This window comes from Dryobates pubescens, chromosome 7 (assembly GCF_014839835.1).
Source record: "Dryobates pubescens isolate bDryPub1 chromosome 7, bDryPub1.pri, whole genome shotgun sequence".
NCBI lineage: Eukaryota > Metazoa > Chordata > Aves > Piciformes > Picidae > Dryobates > Dryobates pubescens.
In genome coordinates this window covers 45,034,386-45,047,817 of record NC_071618.1, presented here as the reverse complement: position 1 = coordinate 45,047,817, position 13,432 = coordinate 45,034,386, and the positions used below count along the sequence as shown (strand labels likewise).

General features: G+C 49.0%; 1 protein-coding gene across 1 annotated transcript; it reads left to right on the top strand.

The window, feature by feature from the left end:
• The first annotated feature begins 629 nt into the window (after positions 1 to 629).
• On the top strand, positions 630 to 9,585 carry SLC25A15 (solute carrier family 25 member 15). The gene is made up of 6 exons (XM_009908672.2): positions 630 to 746; positions 2,548 to 2,806; positions 5,609 to 5,746; positions 6,611 to 6,780; positions 8,311 to 8,469; positions 9,345 to 9,585. The coding sequence occupies exons 1-6, from the start codon at positions 692 to 694 to the stop codon at positions 9,467 to 9,469; spliced, it is 906 nt and encodes a 301-aa protein (XP_009906974.2). The 5' UTR covers positions 630 to 691; the 3' UTR covers positions 9,470 to 9,585.
• The last annotated feature ends 3,847 nt before the right edge of the window (positions 9,586 to 13,432 follow it).

The window sequence follows — 13,432 nt, the reverse complement described above, 5'->3', positions numbered from 1 at the left end:
TGTTCCAGCTGCCTCCCTGAGAGATGAGGTGGCATTCTTACATATATAGCACACTGGTGTGTGTGGGACTTGTGCTGGGAACGTGACAGCCAGACACAATCCTAGATGTTCATGGCCATTCCCCTTCTACTCGTGTTTGCTGAGAGCTATGTAGGAATAGCTCATGTGCCTGTATCACCCTGAGCACAGTTCTCATAGCTGCTGCTCACCAGCAGCCGTTCTCTGTTCTGCTTTATAGGTGGGACAGGGGAGGGAAACATTCCTGCCAGTTAGCCTTATACACCTGCTGGAGATTATGCTTCTGCAATGAATAGTGAGGTAACACTCAACACTGTTCCCTGGAGGTACTCTTTGCTTTTCTTTGAGAGATCCAGGGAGACCAGGAGCTGGAAAGCCTAAATAATTTGAAGCTTAGCAGTAATACTCCAGAGGACTTGCCTAAGGCAGCAAAACTCGTCAGTCAGAACACAAATAGGCTATGTCTCAGTCCTGGGGACAAGCATTGTCTGTCTCTAAATGGTTTAGAACAAGCTTAATAATGGAAAATATTCCTGTGATACTTCTGCCTGTCAGAATTGTTGTTATAAACTGCATATGCTTCATGCTTCCCTCCCCTCAGGCAGCACGTGTCTGGATACCTGCAAGGAAACAGGAGCTGCCCTCTGAAGTAACTGATAGCCAGGCGTGAAGCATGCGGATCAACTCTGCCCTGCAGGCTGCTATTGACCTCACTGCAGGAGCTGCAGGTAATGCAGGAGAAAACTTCGTTGCAAAAGACATCTGAGGGACAGTTTTAGAGCCTTTGACAAAATCAAAAGCAGTTTGCAGTTGCTATAGAAGGCCTCACCCTCAGTATTGCAAGGATCAGGATGCAGAGGTGAAGTAGCAAATTTCAGCCTGTGTCCCAACTGCATCACTATCGCTTCTCCCTGGTGAAACCCCTGCCACACAGTGAAGGTGTGCCTCTTATCTCAGACCACCCAGTTTCCAGAAGGAGGTTTAGGTTTTGGTGTTAGCTCTCATGCTTACATGAGTTTAAGAATCAGTCACAATGAACTCAAGACAGTGCATGGGTGATTTGAGGTGTTGCTTTTGTCACCGAAGCTCTGCGTAACTGGAACGGGCAAGAGGCTGGCTGAAAGGTTACTGGCTTGGGCAACATCCTGGTGTGGATCCTTAAAAGCTGGGAAGCTCAGTAGCAGGATTGATGGTGGTAAATTCACTGGACTAACTTCCACTTCAGTCTAGTCTGTGCTGTAAAGTGTTACTGGACCAGCTGTGAGTCACAAACATGGAAAGGGTTACATTCTCACTGCCAGTACCACGTAGGTGGTGTCTGTGGCTGAGGCATTCATTGTTTCACTCTACCAGGGAATTTAGTTTGGTTTACATTTATGAGTTGACAGAGTTGCTAAAGGAGAGGTGGAAGGAAAGGTTTGTCTAATGTGGTGCTGCAACCAGTTTAAACAATGGACAGTGGCTGTCACAGTCAGCCCTTTCCTGATGGTGTTAGTGCTGTGAGTATGGCAGTGCTGGTTTCTGTGTGACCTCTGGCTCTGCACTGTCTGGAAAGTGCATTAAATGAGGCTGACAACTAGTTCCTCCAACAGATTAGTAACCTGGTTTTACTCTCCTCTCTACAGCCTTGGCTAGCTGATAAGCAAGGACATACAGGAACAAGGACATGCTGAACAAGTCATTTAGCAGCCTGTGGGTCATAGTCCTTCGCTTGGGATCTGAGCAACCTTTAATCACTTTTTTGATTAAGCAGGACTTCCTCCCCTCCATTTTCATACTATTATGAGGACATTGGCCCAGACCTTCAAGTAGGGTTGACTGCTGTCAGGGTAGGCTGGCATTTCATACTGGCAAGGTATAAGGTCTGTCAGCAGACTCTTGCATTGAGTTAGACCTTGTGGAAAACACTGCACTGTGGGCAAAAGGGTTATTGATGACACTGATGGAAATAGCTCACAAGTTTTCAGGGTATTGACCTTGCAGTTCAGCTTAGGAAAGATAACATGTTAAGAACCTTTGCTCTTTTGCCCTTTTCCAGCTTGTCCTGGACACTTTCTTCCAGAATGTGGGAACCAATGCAAACAATCACCTGGAGTTTTGAAATAAAGAGCTGCAGTCTTTTGTTATCAGTCTGCAATGCATCATCAGCTTTAGCACTCTCAGCAGCGTTCTTCTTGTCCTGAAAGAATCTTTGTCTAAAATCAGATTGCTTCTGAGCCCCTGCACTGTTGCTTAACTCATTAACACACGTGGCTCGATTGCAGAGCAGAGCCTCCAATTCAGTACCCATTCATGTACTTGAGCCTATTCATTTCCTGAGGTAAAGAAATGTTCCATGAGAATAAAGCTGTGGCTGCACTGGTGCCCGATTTTTTCCCTTTAGGCAACCAGATTCACCTGGCAATCGATGCCATTGTGCTAAAGTCGAGGCACTGATTTCTGCGTGGGTTGCCTCATAGTGTTCTTTTCAGGTAAGCGTTTGGGTTGTGATGGCCTTCGCCACCCCCTTAACTGCCGCTGCTTGCTTAGGTGGGACAGCATGTGTGGTGACCGGCCAGCCCTTTGACACTGCCAAGGTGAAGATGCAGACCTTCCCAGACCTGTACAAAGGCATCGTTGACTGCTTTGTGCAAACCTACAAGCAAGTGGGGCTCCGAGGCTTCTACAAGGGGACCACGCCAGCGCTGGTAGCCAACATCGCCGAGAACTCCGTTCTCTTCATGTGCTATGGATTTTGCCAACAAATTGTGAGGAGGATTGTTGGAGTAGACAGGAAGACAAAGCTCAGGTGAGTAACAGAAACCTGTGTTTTCAAATAATCAATCAATCCTGCGACTGCTACTCAGAAACATTGCATTGTCAGGCTGCGACTCCTGGCCCAGGCCCCCCTCTGCCGCTGTGCACTACAGTCAGTTTGGGAATACAGACCTTGCTGCTGGCCTGAACTGCAGCAGAACCATCTGCTTCTTATGCAGCTGGCTGGTTTGGCTAGTCATAACTTAACTGGAATATTCACGAGCTGGAATGGGATGGAGCATTGCAGCACCCGAAAGCTTGCGTTCCCCGGATCTCTTCAGTTGCTCTGATTTGGCAGGGTAGGTAGTGCTCTTCATCCAGGGAGGCACAGTGTGGGGAAAGGACACTTCTCATGGTGCCTTGCTTTGGACCAGTCATTTACATTTCCAAAGCTTGTCATGGCAGCTAGACCAAAGGTGTGCCTGGGTGCTATTCCTGTGATGTCTGTATCTGAACCACTGTCAGGCCATCTTACACGATGCATGTAGGAGAGAATTGATGTCAGCTACAGCGGTGCTTTGAGTACATGTGCTCTGTCCAGGATGTCTCCACCCACTCCTTGTGGAAGAGTCAAGAAACCTTTGTAATGTGCTGCAGAGGAGGGAGGAAACTCTGAAGAGGTGACTGACCTTCAGACGTGGCAAAGAACTATGGTTACTGTCTTTGCCTCTGCTGCCTGAGAACTGTCACGCTGTCTTAGCCTGAAGAAGAAGATGCATCAAGTCAGAAACAGATGAACCTGACCTGCTTCTCACGTTCTCATTAGTTTATGATGTTTGAGGTCTCTCAAAAGCAGCTGTGGTAGTTTGGGCTTGCTTTAAATTTGCTTTCCAGGGGTACCTCTAAACAGTTTGGAAATAAGGTTGCCAGGCCTGCCTGTGTTCAGGGCTATCCCAGCTGGCTTGTGAGGCCTTGCAAAACAGGAGGACAACTGCAAAACAACACTTTTTTCAGACTCCTGCCACTGATGCATGAGTCAGAAAGGAAACATAGAGAGAGAAATGCTCAATTTCCTTTATCTTTTAACACCCATTTAGTCCAACCAAACTGATTTCCTTCTGTGCCAAAGTCTAAATCCAAAGAGCTATTAGCCTTGCTCAGCTCAGTTTGACTTCCCCAGGACATGACTTCAGGAGCTTTGCTTTGGGAAAAACAAGAGCAATGCCTTTGGAGCAGAAGCAACATTGTAAGAGTAGAAGATTCTTGCTGGGGTGATGTGTGATCAGGACTCCCCCACTGAAAAAGAATACTGAGATGAGAGGGAACTTGAAGAGGATTCAATGCTGCAATGAAGTTCAGTGTATTAAAGACCAAAGCCTAGACAGTGTCTCTGCCTGAATTTTTGTGTCCAGAATTCAACTCAGAAGTGCAGGAAAGATCTGAGTTATGGCTGAATCCAGTCATTTATGTACCTGTGTCAGAATGCTTTATGTCTGACAGCATCTGGGGTGGGTTTCTCTCCTGAAGCAGGAATGACCTTATTCACCTTCTAGAGCACAGTCAGAAGGCACCTCTGCTGTATTTTCTTCCTCTAATTCTTCAGTGTGTAACCTTTGTGTCTAGTTCACAGCTCAGCGAGTGCAGGGCTCATACACTCTATATTTAACTCTGCCTCACTCTGGCTTGAGCTTTGGCAGGTTGCATTCCATATGCCTGTGTGCCAAGCTTTGTATGCTCCAAGAGGGTTATGCAGTCAGTGTTGCCATTTGCTCCTCCCTGCATACTACTCAGTTGCTGCTTTGCAGGCAGTCATTGCTTCCTTCTGCTTTGGCACCCTCGTCGCTGCCACATCTGACTCGGTTACAAGCTTTGGTTTCTGTAGCAACTTTAGGTCCATGACACCTCTGTAAGGTGAAAAGCTGTAGCTTTGATCTCTGATACCATAGATATATCAAACTGCTGGGGATAGGGAAGAGGTCTCCATCGTGTGGCAAGACTTTCTGTGCAGCAGCAAGTCTGGGCTGTGCTGACTGCCAAGTGCTGAAAGGAGAAGCTCCACCCGTTCTGTGCCATTTTGCAACTCCTCTCCAACACAGCAGCGTCCACAGGTGCCTGGTTGAAGTGCATCATAAAGCAGCAAGAGCCTGAAACACCAGCCTTTGAGTCCTGGCAGCTTAGCAGCCCAGATTCTGGGATGTGTGTAACATCACAGCAGAGAAAGCCCCAGCTCTGGAGTGCTGTGAGTCAGTGCAGCTTACGCTGCTGCTTCCTTCAGGGTGTGCTTGCCATCTGGCTGTGCTATCCCCACTCCAGGTGGCTGCACTCATGGCAGCCCATCCATGAGAGCATTACAGGGGTGCATTTTGCCCTGCTTTTAGATTTCTTGCAACTTCCACTGAAAACTTGTACACATATTGGTAAGGTGAACTTGAAAACACTGGCAGCTAGGAGGTGAGTATTGCTCCTGTACTCTGAGGAAGTCACTAGTACCCAAACGCTGTCTGGTAAAACAGGCCTGTGAAAATCTTTGAGAGCCAGGAAGGGGAAGACTTGGCAGTGTTCATTCAACTGCAGACACTGTAGTAGGGCAAAGAGAGCAATGTGCCATGTGTTTTCCTGGGGGTCAAAAAGATGTGTTTAGGTCACACGTGCAGAGGGGATGAGCTAGGATCTTCGTAGCCCTAGTTGGGGTCACTCCCTGCCCTTTTCCCTTCAGACTCTTGCCCCCAAGGCTCGCTGTCAGTTTTTCTTGATGATCTTTAGAGCACACAGTCAAGGAATTGATTGCTATTGCAGTGGCTCCACTGCACTGAAGGTCAATGCCCAAATACCTTCTGCAGTTTCTCTCTTGCAGTGATCTGCAGAACGCTGCTGCGGGCTCCTTCGCCTCTGCCTTTGCCACCCTTGTGCTCTGCCCCACGGAGCTGGTGAAGTGCCGGCTGCAGGCCATGCACGAAATGCAGTTGTCAGGAAAGATAATCCAGGGACACAAGTAAGTACCACCCTGCCCAGCAGCTCTGCCAGGCCTTTGTGTGTCTTTGAGCCAACACAGAATTAAAATTACTAGTCTCATGTTTGCAGTGCACTGGCAGCCAGAGAGGAGTTGTGGCTGGGAGGGTTGCAGGTACTAATAGAACAGCACAGACCAGACCAGGTTGGAACAGACCTTTGAGATCACTGAGTCCAACCTATCACCCAACACCATCTAATCAACTCAACCATGGCACCAAGTGCCTCAGCCAGGCTCTTCCTAAACACCTCCAGGGATGGTGACTCCACCACCTCCCTGGGCACACATCCCCATGGCCAATCTCTCTTGCTGGGAAGAACTTCTTCCTCACACCCAGCCTAAACCTCCCCTGGCACAGCTTGAGACTGTGTCCTCTTGGTCTGGTGCTGGTTGCCTGGAAGAAGAGACCAACCCCCACCTGGCTACAACCTCCCTTCAGGCAGTTGGAGAGAGCAAGGTGGTCTCCCCTGAGCCTCCTCTTCTGCAGGCTAAGCAACCCCAGCTCCCTCAGCCTCTCCTCCCAGGGCTGTGCTCCAGACCCCTCCCCAGCTTTGTTGCCCTTCTCTGGACACCTTCCAGCAGCTCAACATCTTTCCTAACCTGATACAGGCCAGAATGCCATTGGCCTTCCTGGCCCCCTGGGCACACTGCTGGCTCATGTTCAGCCTACTCTCAGCCAGTGATGCTGGATGCCAGTGAAGGGCTCTCAGCAGGATCTTGCTCCACTTCTGGAATCCCGGCACCTACCCCCTGGCTCTCACCCTCACTTGCTGTGGCAATTGCTTGTTGTTCTGTAAGCTTCTCAATGTCTGGCTCTTTAACCTCACTGTCTGACCTCTCTCTCAGCACAGTTTGGTCAGTAGTGAAGGCTGTCATTCAGCAGGATGGGCCCCTGGGCTTTTACCGTGGCTGGTCCAGCACCTTGCTGCGGGAGGTCCCAGGCTACTTCTTCTTCTTCGGAGGCTATGAGCTGAGCCGGACGTTTTTTGCCTCTGGGAGACCGAAAGATGAATTGGGTATGGTGCTGCTTTTCCCAGGGGGCTGGGAGCATGCTGTTATGTGCAATTAAGGGCAGAGAGGGAGGGGGCCTCTTCCCTGGAGGTACACAGCAGTGGTACAATACAAGCCAAATGAAGGAAAGCAGGCCTACCAAACCTGGAAGTCTGCACTGTGTGTTTGTGGCAATGCAGTACTGAAGGAGCCACTTTCCCAGGGAGCAAGGTGCCTTATCCATGGGGAATCAACACAGTGAGCTACAAACCTACTGGAATATTTGACCCTGCAGTGTAACACAACTCTGAACTATTCCATTTCAGCTGCCATTTAGAGCAATTTAGAAGTCTTCAGCTGTAATCATCTTGAAGAGTATAGAATCACAGAATTGTCAGGGTTGGAAGGGACCTCAAGAATGATCTAGTTCTAACCCCCCTGCCATAGGCAGGGACATCTCACACTAGATCAGGTTGCTCAGAGCCACATCCAGCCCGGCTGCAAAAACCTCCAGGGATGAGGCTCTCGCCACCCTCATGGGGAACAACCTCTTCCTACCATCCAATCTGAATCTCCCCATTTCCAGTTCTGCTCCATTCCCCCCAGTCCTGTCACTCCCTGACACCCTCAAAAGTCCCTCCCCAGCTTTCTTGTAGCTCCCTTCAGATACTAGAAGGCCACAATAAAGTTTCCTCACAGCCTTCTCTTCTCCAGACAGAAGAGGCCCAAGTCTCTCAGTCTGTCCTCACAGGAGAGGTGCTCCAGCCCTCTGATCATCCTTGTGGCCCTTCTCTAGACATGCTCCAGCACATCCAGATCCTTTGTGTAACAGGGGCTCCAGAGAAGGACACAGTACTCCAGGTGGGGTCTCACCAGAGTAGAGAGATTGAGAGAATCACCTCCCTGAGCCTGCTGGCTCTGGTGATTGGCATGTTCAAGTGTACACTGGAATGCAGGCCAAGCCTTAGCTGTAATTATCATGATAGTAAGAGTACACTGAGATGGAAAAGGATTCTGGTATCTCACTTTTTCCATGTCTAAAGATTGCTCAGCTGCTGTTGAAAGACTACACAAGAATTTCCCTCTTGCTGGGAGCTAGCATTGCAGATGCATGCATTTTGTTCTCTGTTGTTGCAAAAGGCTTATAAAAGCTGATCTGAGGCACAAGCAGGTTGCTTCATGAAAAAGGACTGAGGATAATGTAACTGCACCAAGCAACTCTGTCCAGCTGATCAGTGACACTGATGTGCCTCTGCACCCTTTTACAGTTAGTCCTGGAAAGCTGGAGCTAGCTTAGTTAGTGGAGGCAAAACTGAATTGCAGGTGGTGCTTTTCTTAGCAGGGCCAATCATCAGAGACACTCCTTAGACCCTCTGAGCTCCTGCTTTGACTTGCACCTTACTACTGCATTCATTTTGGGGGGGGCAGGGGGAGGAGAAGCTGCTCTGCTGCAGTAAGCGCAGGGCTCTCTGCTCTTTGACTGCTGCAGTTTAAATAGTGTGATTAAATACCATGGTATTTGTGCTGGTGTGTAGGAAAGTTTTTCTTCTCCTTAGGTCCCCTTCCTTTGCTCCTGAGTGGAGGCTTTGGGGGCAGCTGCCTGTGGCTTGCTGTGTATCCTGTGGACTGTGTCAAATCTCGCATTCAGGTTCTTTCCATGGCTGGCAAACAGACAGGCTTCATGGGAACATTTGCAACTGTGGTGAGAACTGAAGGTGAGCATGCAGCTGATCAATGTAGGGCTGCAGAGGGAAAGCTGCACCCTCCCATACCACACATGGCTTAAATCTAGTCCACCAATCCTGTTAGAGATAGTATTTCCAACAAAGACTGATGCATTGTGTAGGCTGAAACCTTGGAATCTAGGACTTGAGACCTACTGTGTTTGCAAAGCCTTGATCCAGGAGACAATTCACCACAGGCTAGCAGCAGCTCAGTCTATTAAAAGCAAGTGAAGGATGAAGCTACATTGCCCATGCCTGGATCTCTCTGGATAAGTTGAAGGAAATGGTTAAGTTCAGTACAGACTTCTCCCCCCCTGCTCGCTTCTGAAGTTAATGTGTGGCTCAAGAGCTGTTTGGTAAATCAATTCTACCAAGCCTGGTAGCTGGAGAGTTTATCCCAGCACCTCCTCTCTGGAAAAGGCCTGTGCCAGGCCCTACAAATCCTGGCCCTGCTGCTAGGGAAGCTTCTCACCAGAGCAGGAGTCTGACTTGAGACAGAACAACAGAACTGTGGGTCCCATTGGCACCTCTCACACAGGTGCTGTGAACTGTATCCTCAGGTGACCAAGGTAGCCCTTGGGAGGCCTTATCATCCTTGAGATAAGCTTCCAGGGTGTGCACTGAAATGGCTAAACTCAAGTCACAACTCCAGACACCCCTGTATCAACGCCCAGGAACGCAGCAGCAGCTGCGCCAGCCAGTGCCGCTCTCTGGATGCCCCTTGAAGCAGAAGCATTACTTCAGTATCATTCCAAGGCAAAGGCACCCTGGCTGATGCAGACAGGCAAGAAATGAGTAACTGGCTGTGATTTTGTTTCCAGGTGTACTTGCCTTGTACTCAGGACTGGCTGTGATTTTGTTTCCAGGTGTACTTGCCTTGTACTCGGGACTCAAGCCAACCATGATCCGTGCGTTCCTGGCCAACGGGGCCCTGTTCCTCGCCTACGAGTACAGCCGGAAGCTTCTGATGAAGCAGATAGATTCTTACTGATCCTTACTGATGCCTCCTGAGATACAGAGCACAAGGTTAAGAATCCTCTAACTGAAAAGCAAAAACTTGTAGATCACATCATGGTGTGAGCAGGGCCCACTTAGTACCCGAGTTTTAGGAACTGAACTCCAGTCCAAGACTTTTTCCTCTCTTGAATTCAGGTAACGTGACAGCACGCTGCTTGAACTGCAGCAGCTGCTACCTATCTCCAGCTCGCAGATTCTGCCCTAGGTACATGTCATAAATGTATTTTCTTGACCTGCAATGGTGCTAAGAGACTTGTGTTGACCTGCTGGCTTTAAGGTAAGGTGCAGCAGTAGGCTGCCATTTGAGGTAGAGCACTCTTAAAGCCTGTGCTGTGGTGAGTAACTTTCCTTCCCCTTTGTTGCAGCAAGTGTCTGACTCAGTACACCAGCCCTGTCTCATCTTGCTGAGTATGGCTGACATGTCCCTTAGCTAGGCCCATGCCCTTCTCCAGCTTCCTCCTGCTCTTGTAATTTTCCAGGGTCATGGCAGCTGGTCTCTGGTGTACTCTGCCCCAGCAAGGGGGCACATACAAGCAGCCTGAAATGCACCTGCAGCTGAGAGAAACAGTTACTTGCTGTGAGTCCATGCAGCCTCTTATTCCTTTCTGAATTCTTTGAAGGAATGCTGGAGCAGCCCCAGTGCCACTGAATGAAACACCTGAGAGAGGGAGGTCGCTGGAAAGAGCTGCTGGCTCCAAGTATAGAATTGTAACTGCTCAGGCCTCTGTCTGGGTCACCCTGACACAGAGGAGTGCATGTGCTCAAAGGACAGGAAGATGAAGAGCAGAAAGCCAGAACCAAGATCTTAAAGACAGCTGACACCTTGAGCTCTACAGTTTGGACTCCTGCCACTAGCTGTGTCTGCAGCCCTGTGGGAAAAGCTCCTTAACCAGACAGTTTGTGTCTTCAGGCCTGGAGGTTGTGCCTGCTTGTTCACAGTACTTGATTAAACACAGTGCTACCTAGAAGGATACAGTCACCTATTGTAGGTGCTGCCTTCCATTCTTGAGCCAGGATGTTGTTTATACAGCCCTGCTTCTCCCTGTGAAAAGCAGCCTCTGCACATCCTCAGAGGAGACTAAGCAGGTCTCAGAGCAATGCAATTCACAACCCCAGGCCCGGAGCTGTTGAGAGGGATGCTGCCCAAGTGCTGTGACAACCTACTTCGTGGTGGGTTTAAGAGCTGTCAGTGCCTCCAGTGAGAGCTGAACAGCCAGGAGTAGCTTGTCACAACATATCAGTAACTGGCACCATCACAGCTGGAACTGCTGTGTTTTGCACATTGCAGCTTCCCTGTCTGAGCCTCAGAACAGCAAAAAGCTTAAGCATAGATGAAAGCAGCTCAGTACTTCCTGCCTCTTGCAGGGCAGCCATGGCTGCTCCACTGCATTGTTACAGCCTCTGTGGTGAAAAGCAGTTGTTGCATCTTGCTTCCCCAGCCATCCCGTGTAGCAAGGACTGCTCATCCCCCTTCCATACAGCCACAAGAGGCAGTCAAACCGCAGGGCACAGCTAGAGGAATGCTCCTTGTCTACTGCACCAGTTTACCTTGGTTGACCAGTACACTAGAGGCAGCAGTACTGTGCACCAGTAGTACTTCAAAAGGAATGTACTCCAAATCTTTACCTAATTCAGGTAGGAGGGTAAGGCTTTGAGGGTTGTTAGACTTCCCCTTCTTTTGAACAGTGCCCAGCCAAGAGGAGTGAGTATATTTGTATGTTTGTAACAGTTATGAAGAGATGAAGACTGACTCCACATCAGTGGACTACTTCAATCTATTTCTTAGATTTGCCCTTGCTTTCATTTTTTAAAGCTGATGGTTGCAGTTTTTAACTCAGTTGAAGCTTCAAGAGAAGCAGGATATGTAGAACTGACCCTACAGTGAGAAGCTGGTGGCTGAACTAGGTAGGCAGTGAAGCTGGTGTAAGCAGTGCTTTTTCCACTCACAGCTGCTCAAGCTGTAGACATGTGCCAGTTGTTCAGCTAAGGACTTCATGATGTTGGGACAGGAATTCATGGGAATAAAGTTCAATTTGACTGACTGAGTACCTGACTTGTTTGTGCAGAGAGATAAGTGTCTCCAGAACTGAAGGAAAAGGCCTTTAGCAGTCCATGGCTGTATAAAGCTCTCTAAAGGGAAAGTGCCAACAGGCTGTGAAAGACCTGGAGGTTTCCCATCACCTACTGTGGGGAAAGAAATTCTATGGCCTGTAGCTTTGCCAGTATCAAAGCCAGTCCTAATATTAGGGCTCAGGTTCCAGGCTTCTAGAGCGTTGATTACTTTGATAGGTGCTGTAAGGTTCTGGCAGGAGTGCAGCACAGGTCACTTGAGTTCCACATATATAAAGGGTGAGTGTCCACTACCCTAGAGCCAGAGCAGGTCAGTGCTCCAAGGAGGTTAAGGGCCTGGATCTTTGAGCACTAGTGCTTGTATGGAAGAGAAATGTAATACCTCCCTCACAACTGTCTTTACTCATTCCTACATGTACACTGGGTTTAAACTGCAAGCTGCAGCTAGAAGATAGTCTGACTTTTGCTGTTGGAGCCTCTGCTGCTATACAAGGAGATTCTCTTACTCTGCACACAGGAAGACAGTTCACCCTAGCTGCCCTGCAAGCTAGAAGAAAGGGCATGCTAGGACAGTGCTATCCAATTGCCTGGGCTAAGCCAAGAGGAACTGGCATCCTCCACTTGAGCTCCTGCAGCAGTGCAGGGACAGCCCTCATCGCCTTCCTGCTCCATCGCCCTCTAGTGCTGCAGCCATGCTCTCACTCCTGGGCACTTGGCTGTTTCTTTCCTCAAGCCAGCTTGGCAGTAGCAGAAACAGGAGGTAGCACTCCTTAAGCTCGAGGAGAAGTTCACCATATTCATGTGCAGTAACATGGGCAGCCTGTGAAGCAACACGGCGATTTCCTCCTCCCCAGCACAAGAAAGGCAGCAACACAATGGAACAAGTCAGGCAGAGGGCTGCAGGAATGTGTGATGGAGAAAACCAGACTGGCTCACTTGTAACAAAGCTGAAGAGATCTTAACTGCTGTACACAGCTACTGCCTTGAAGGGAGAGGATGGAGCCAGGCTCTTCAGAGAAACACACAGGGGCAGGACAAGTTGCAACACAACTTGAAACATGGGAAATTCCACCCTGGAAGAAAGAGTACTTGGAGGATTCTATGAAATCCTTGTCCTTGGAGAGCTACCTAACTGCACTAGGCTGTGAGAGTCTGCTCAAGCTGGGCCTGTTTTGCACAGGAATTGGGACTACATAACCTGCAGCTACTTCCACTCACACTATCCAAGGGACCCTGGCTCACTGTCCTAAACCTGGAACTGCAAACAATTGTTGGAACACTTGGGCCATTCAAGATGGCTTTCAACCTCCACACTTGGCATAGTGCTGACAACTACCTTTCAGCTCTGTGGGAGTTCACAGCAGCCCAACTCCTAAATACCAGATGTGAGGCTCAGCAAGGCTCTGGGCAACCTGAGCTAGTTGAGGATGCCCCTGCTTATTACAGAGGTGGGGTTGGACTAGGCCTTTGGAAGTCCCTTCCAACCCTAGACCGTTCTATGATTCTAGTTGATTAGTTACACAGTCATAGCAAAGCCTCTGTGCACACATGTGCTACACAATTACACCACCCCCTCAATTAGGCACCTGACAGGAGATCTGCCTTCATTAGTTATTAGCTATGGAAAGCTGAATCAGTCTTCTGCTCTTGGTTCCTAATAAAGAGTAAAAAAACCTAAAGCAGCAATAGAATCATTTAGGTTGGAAAAGCCCTTTAAAACTAGGTCCAACTGTTAACCTAGCTTTGCCAAGTCCCACTGAACCATGTCCCTGTGTGCCACATCTACACACTCTAAATACCTCCAGTAATGGTGAAGCCACCACCTCCCTGGCAAACCTGTGCCAGTACCTTACAAGCCCTCTGGTGA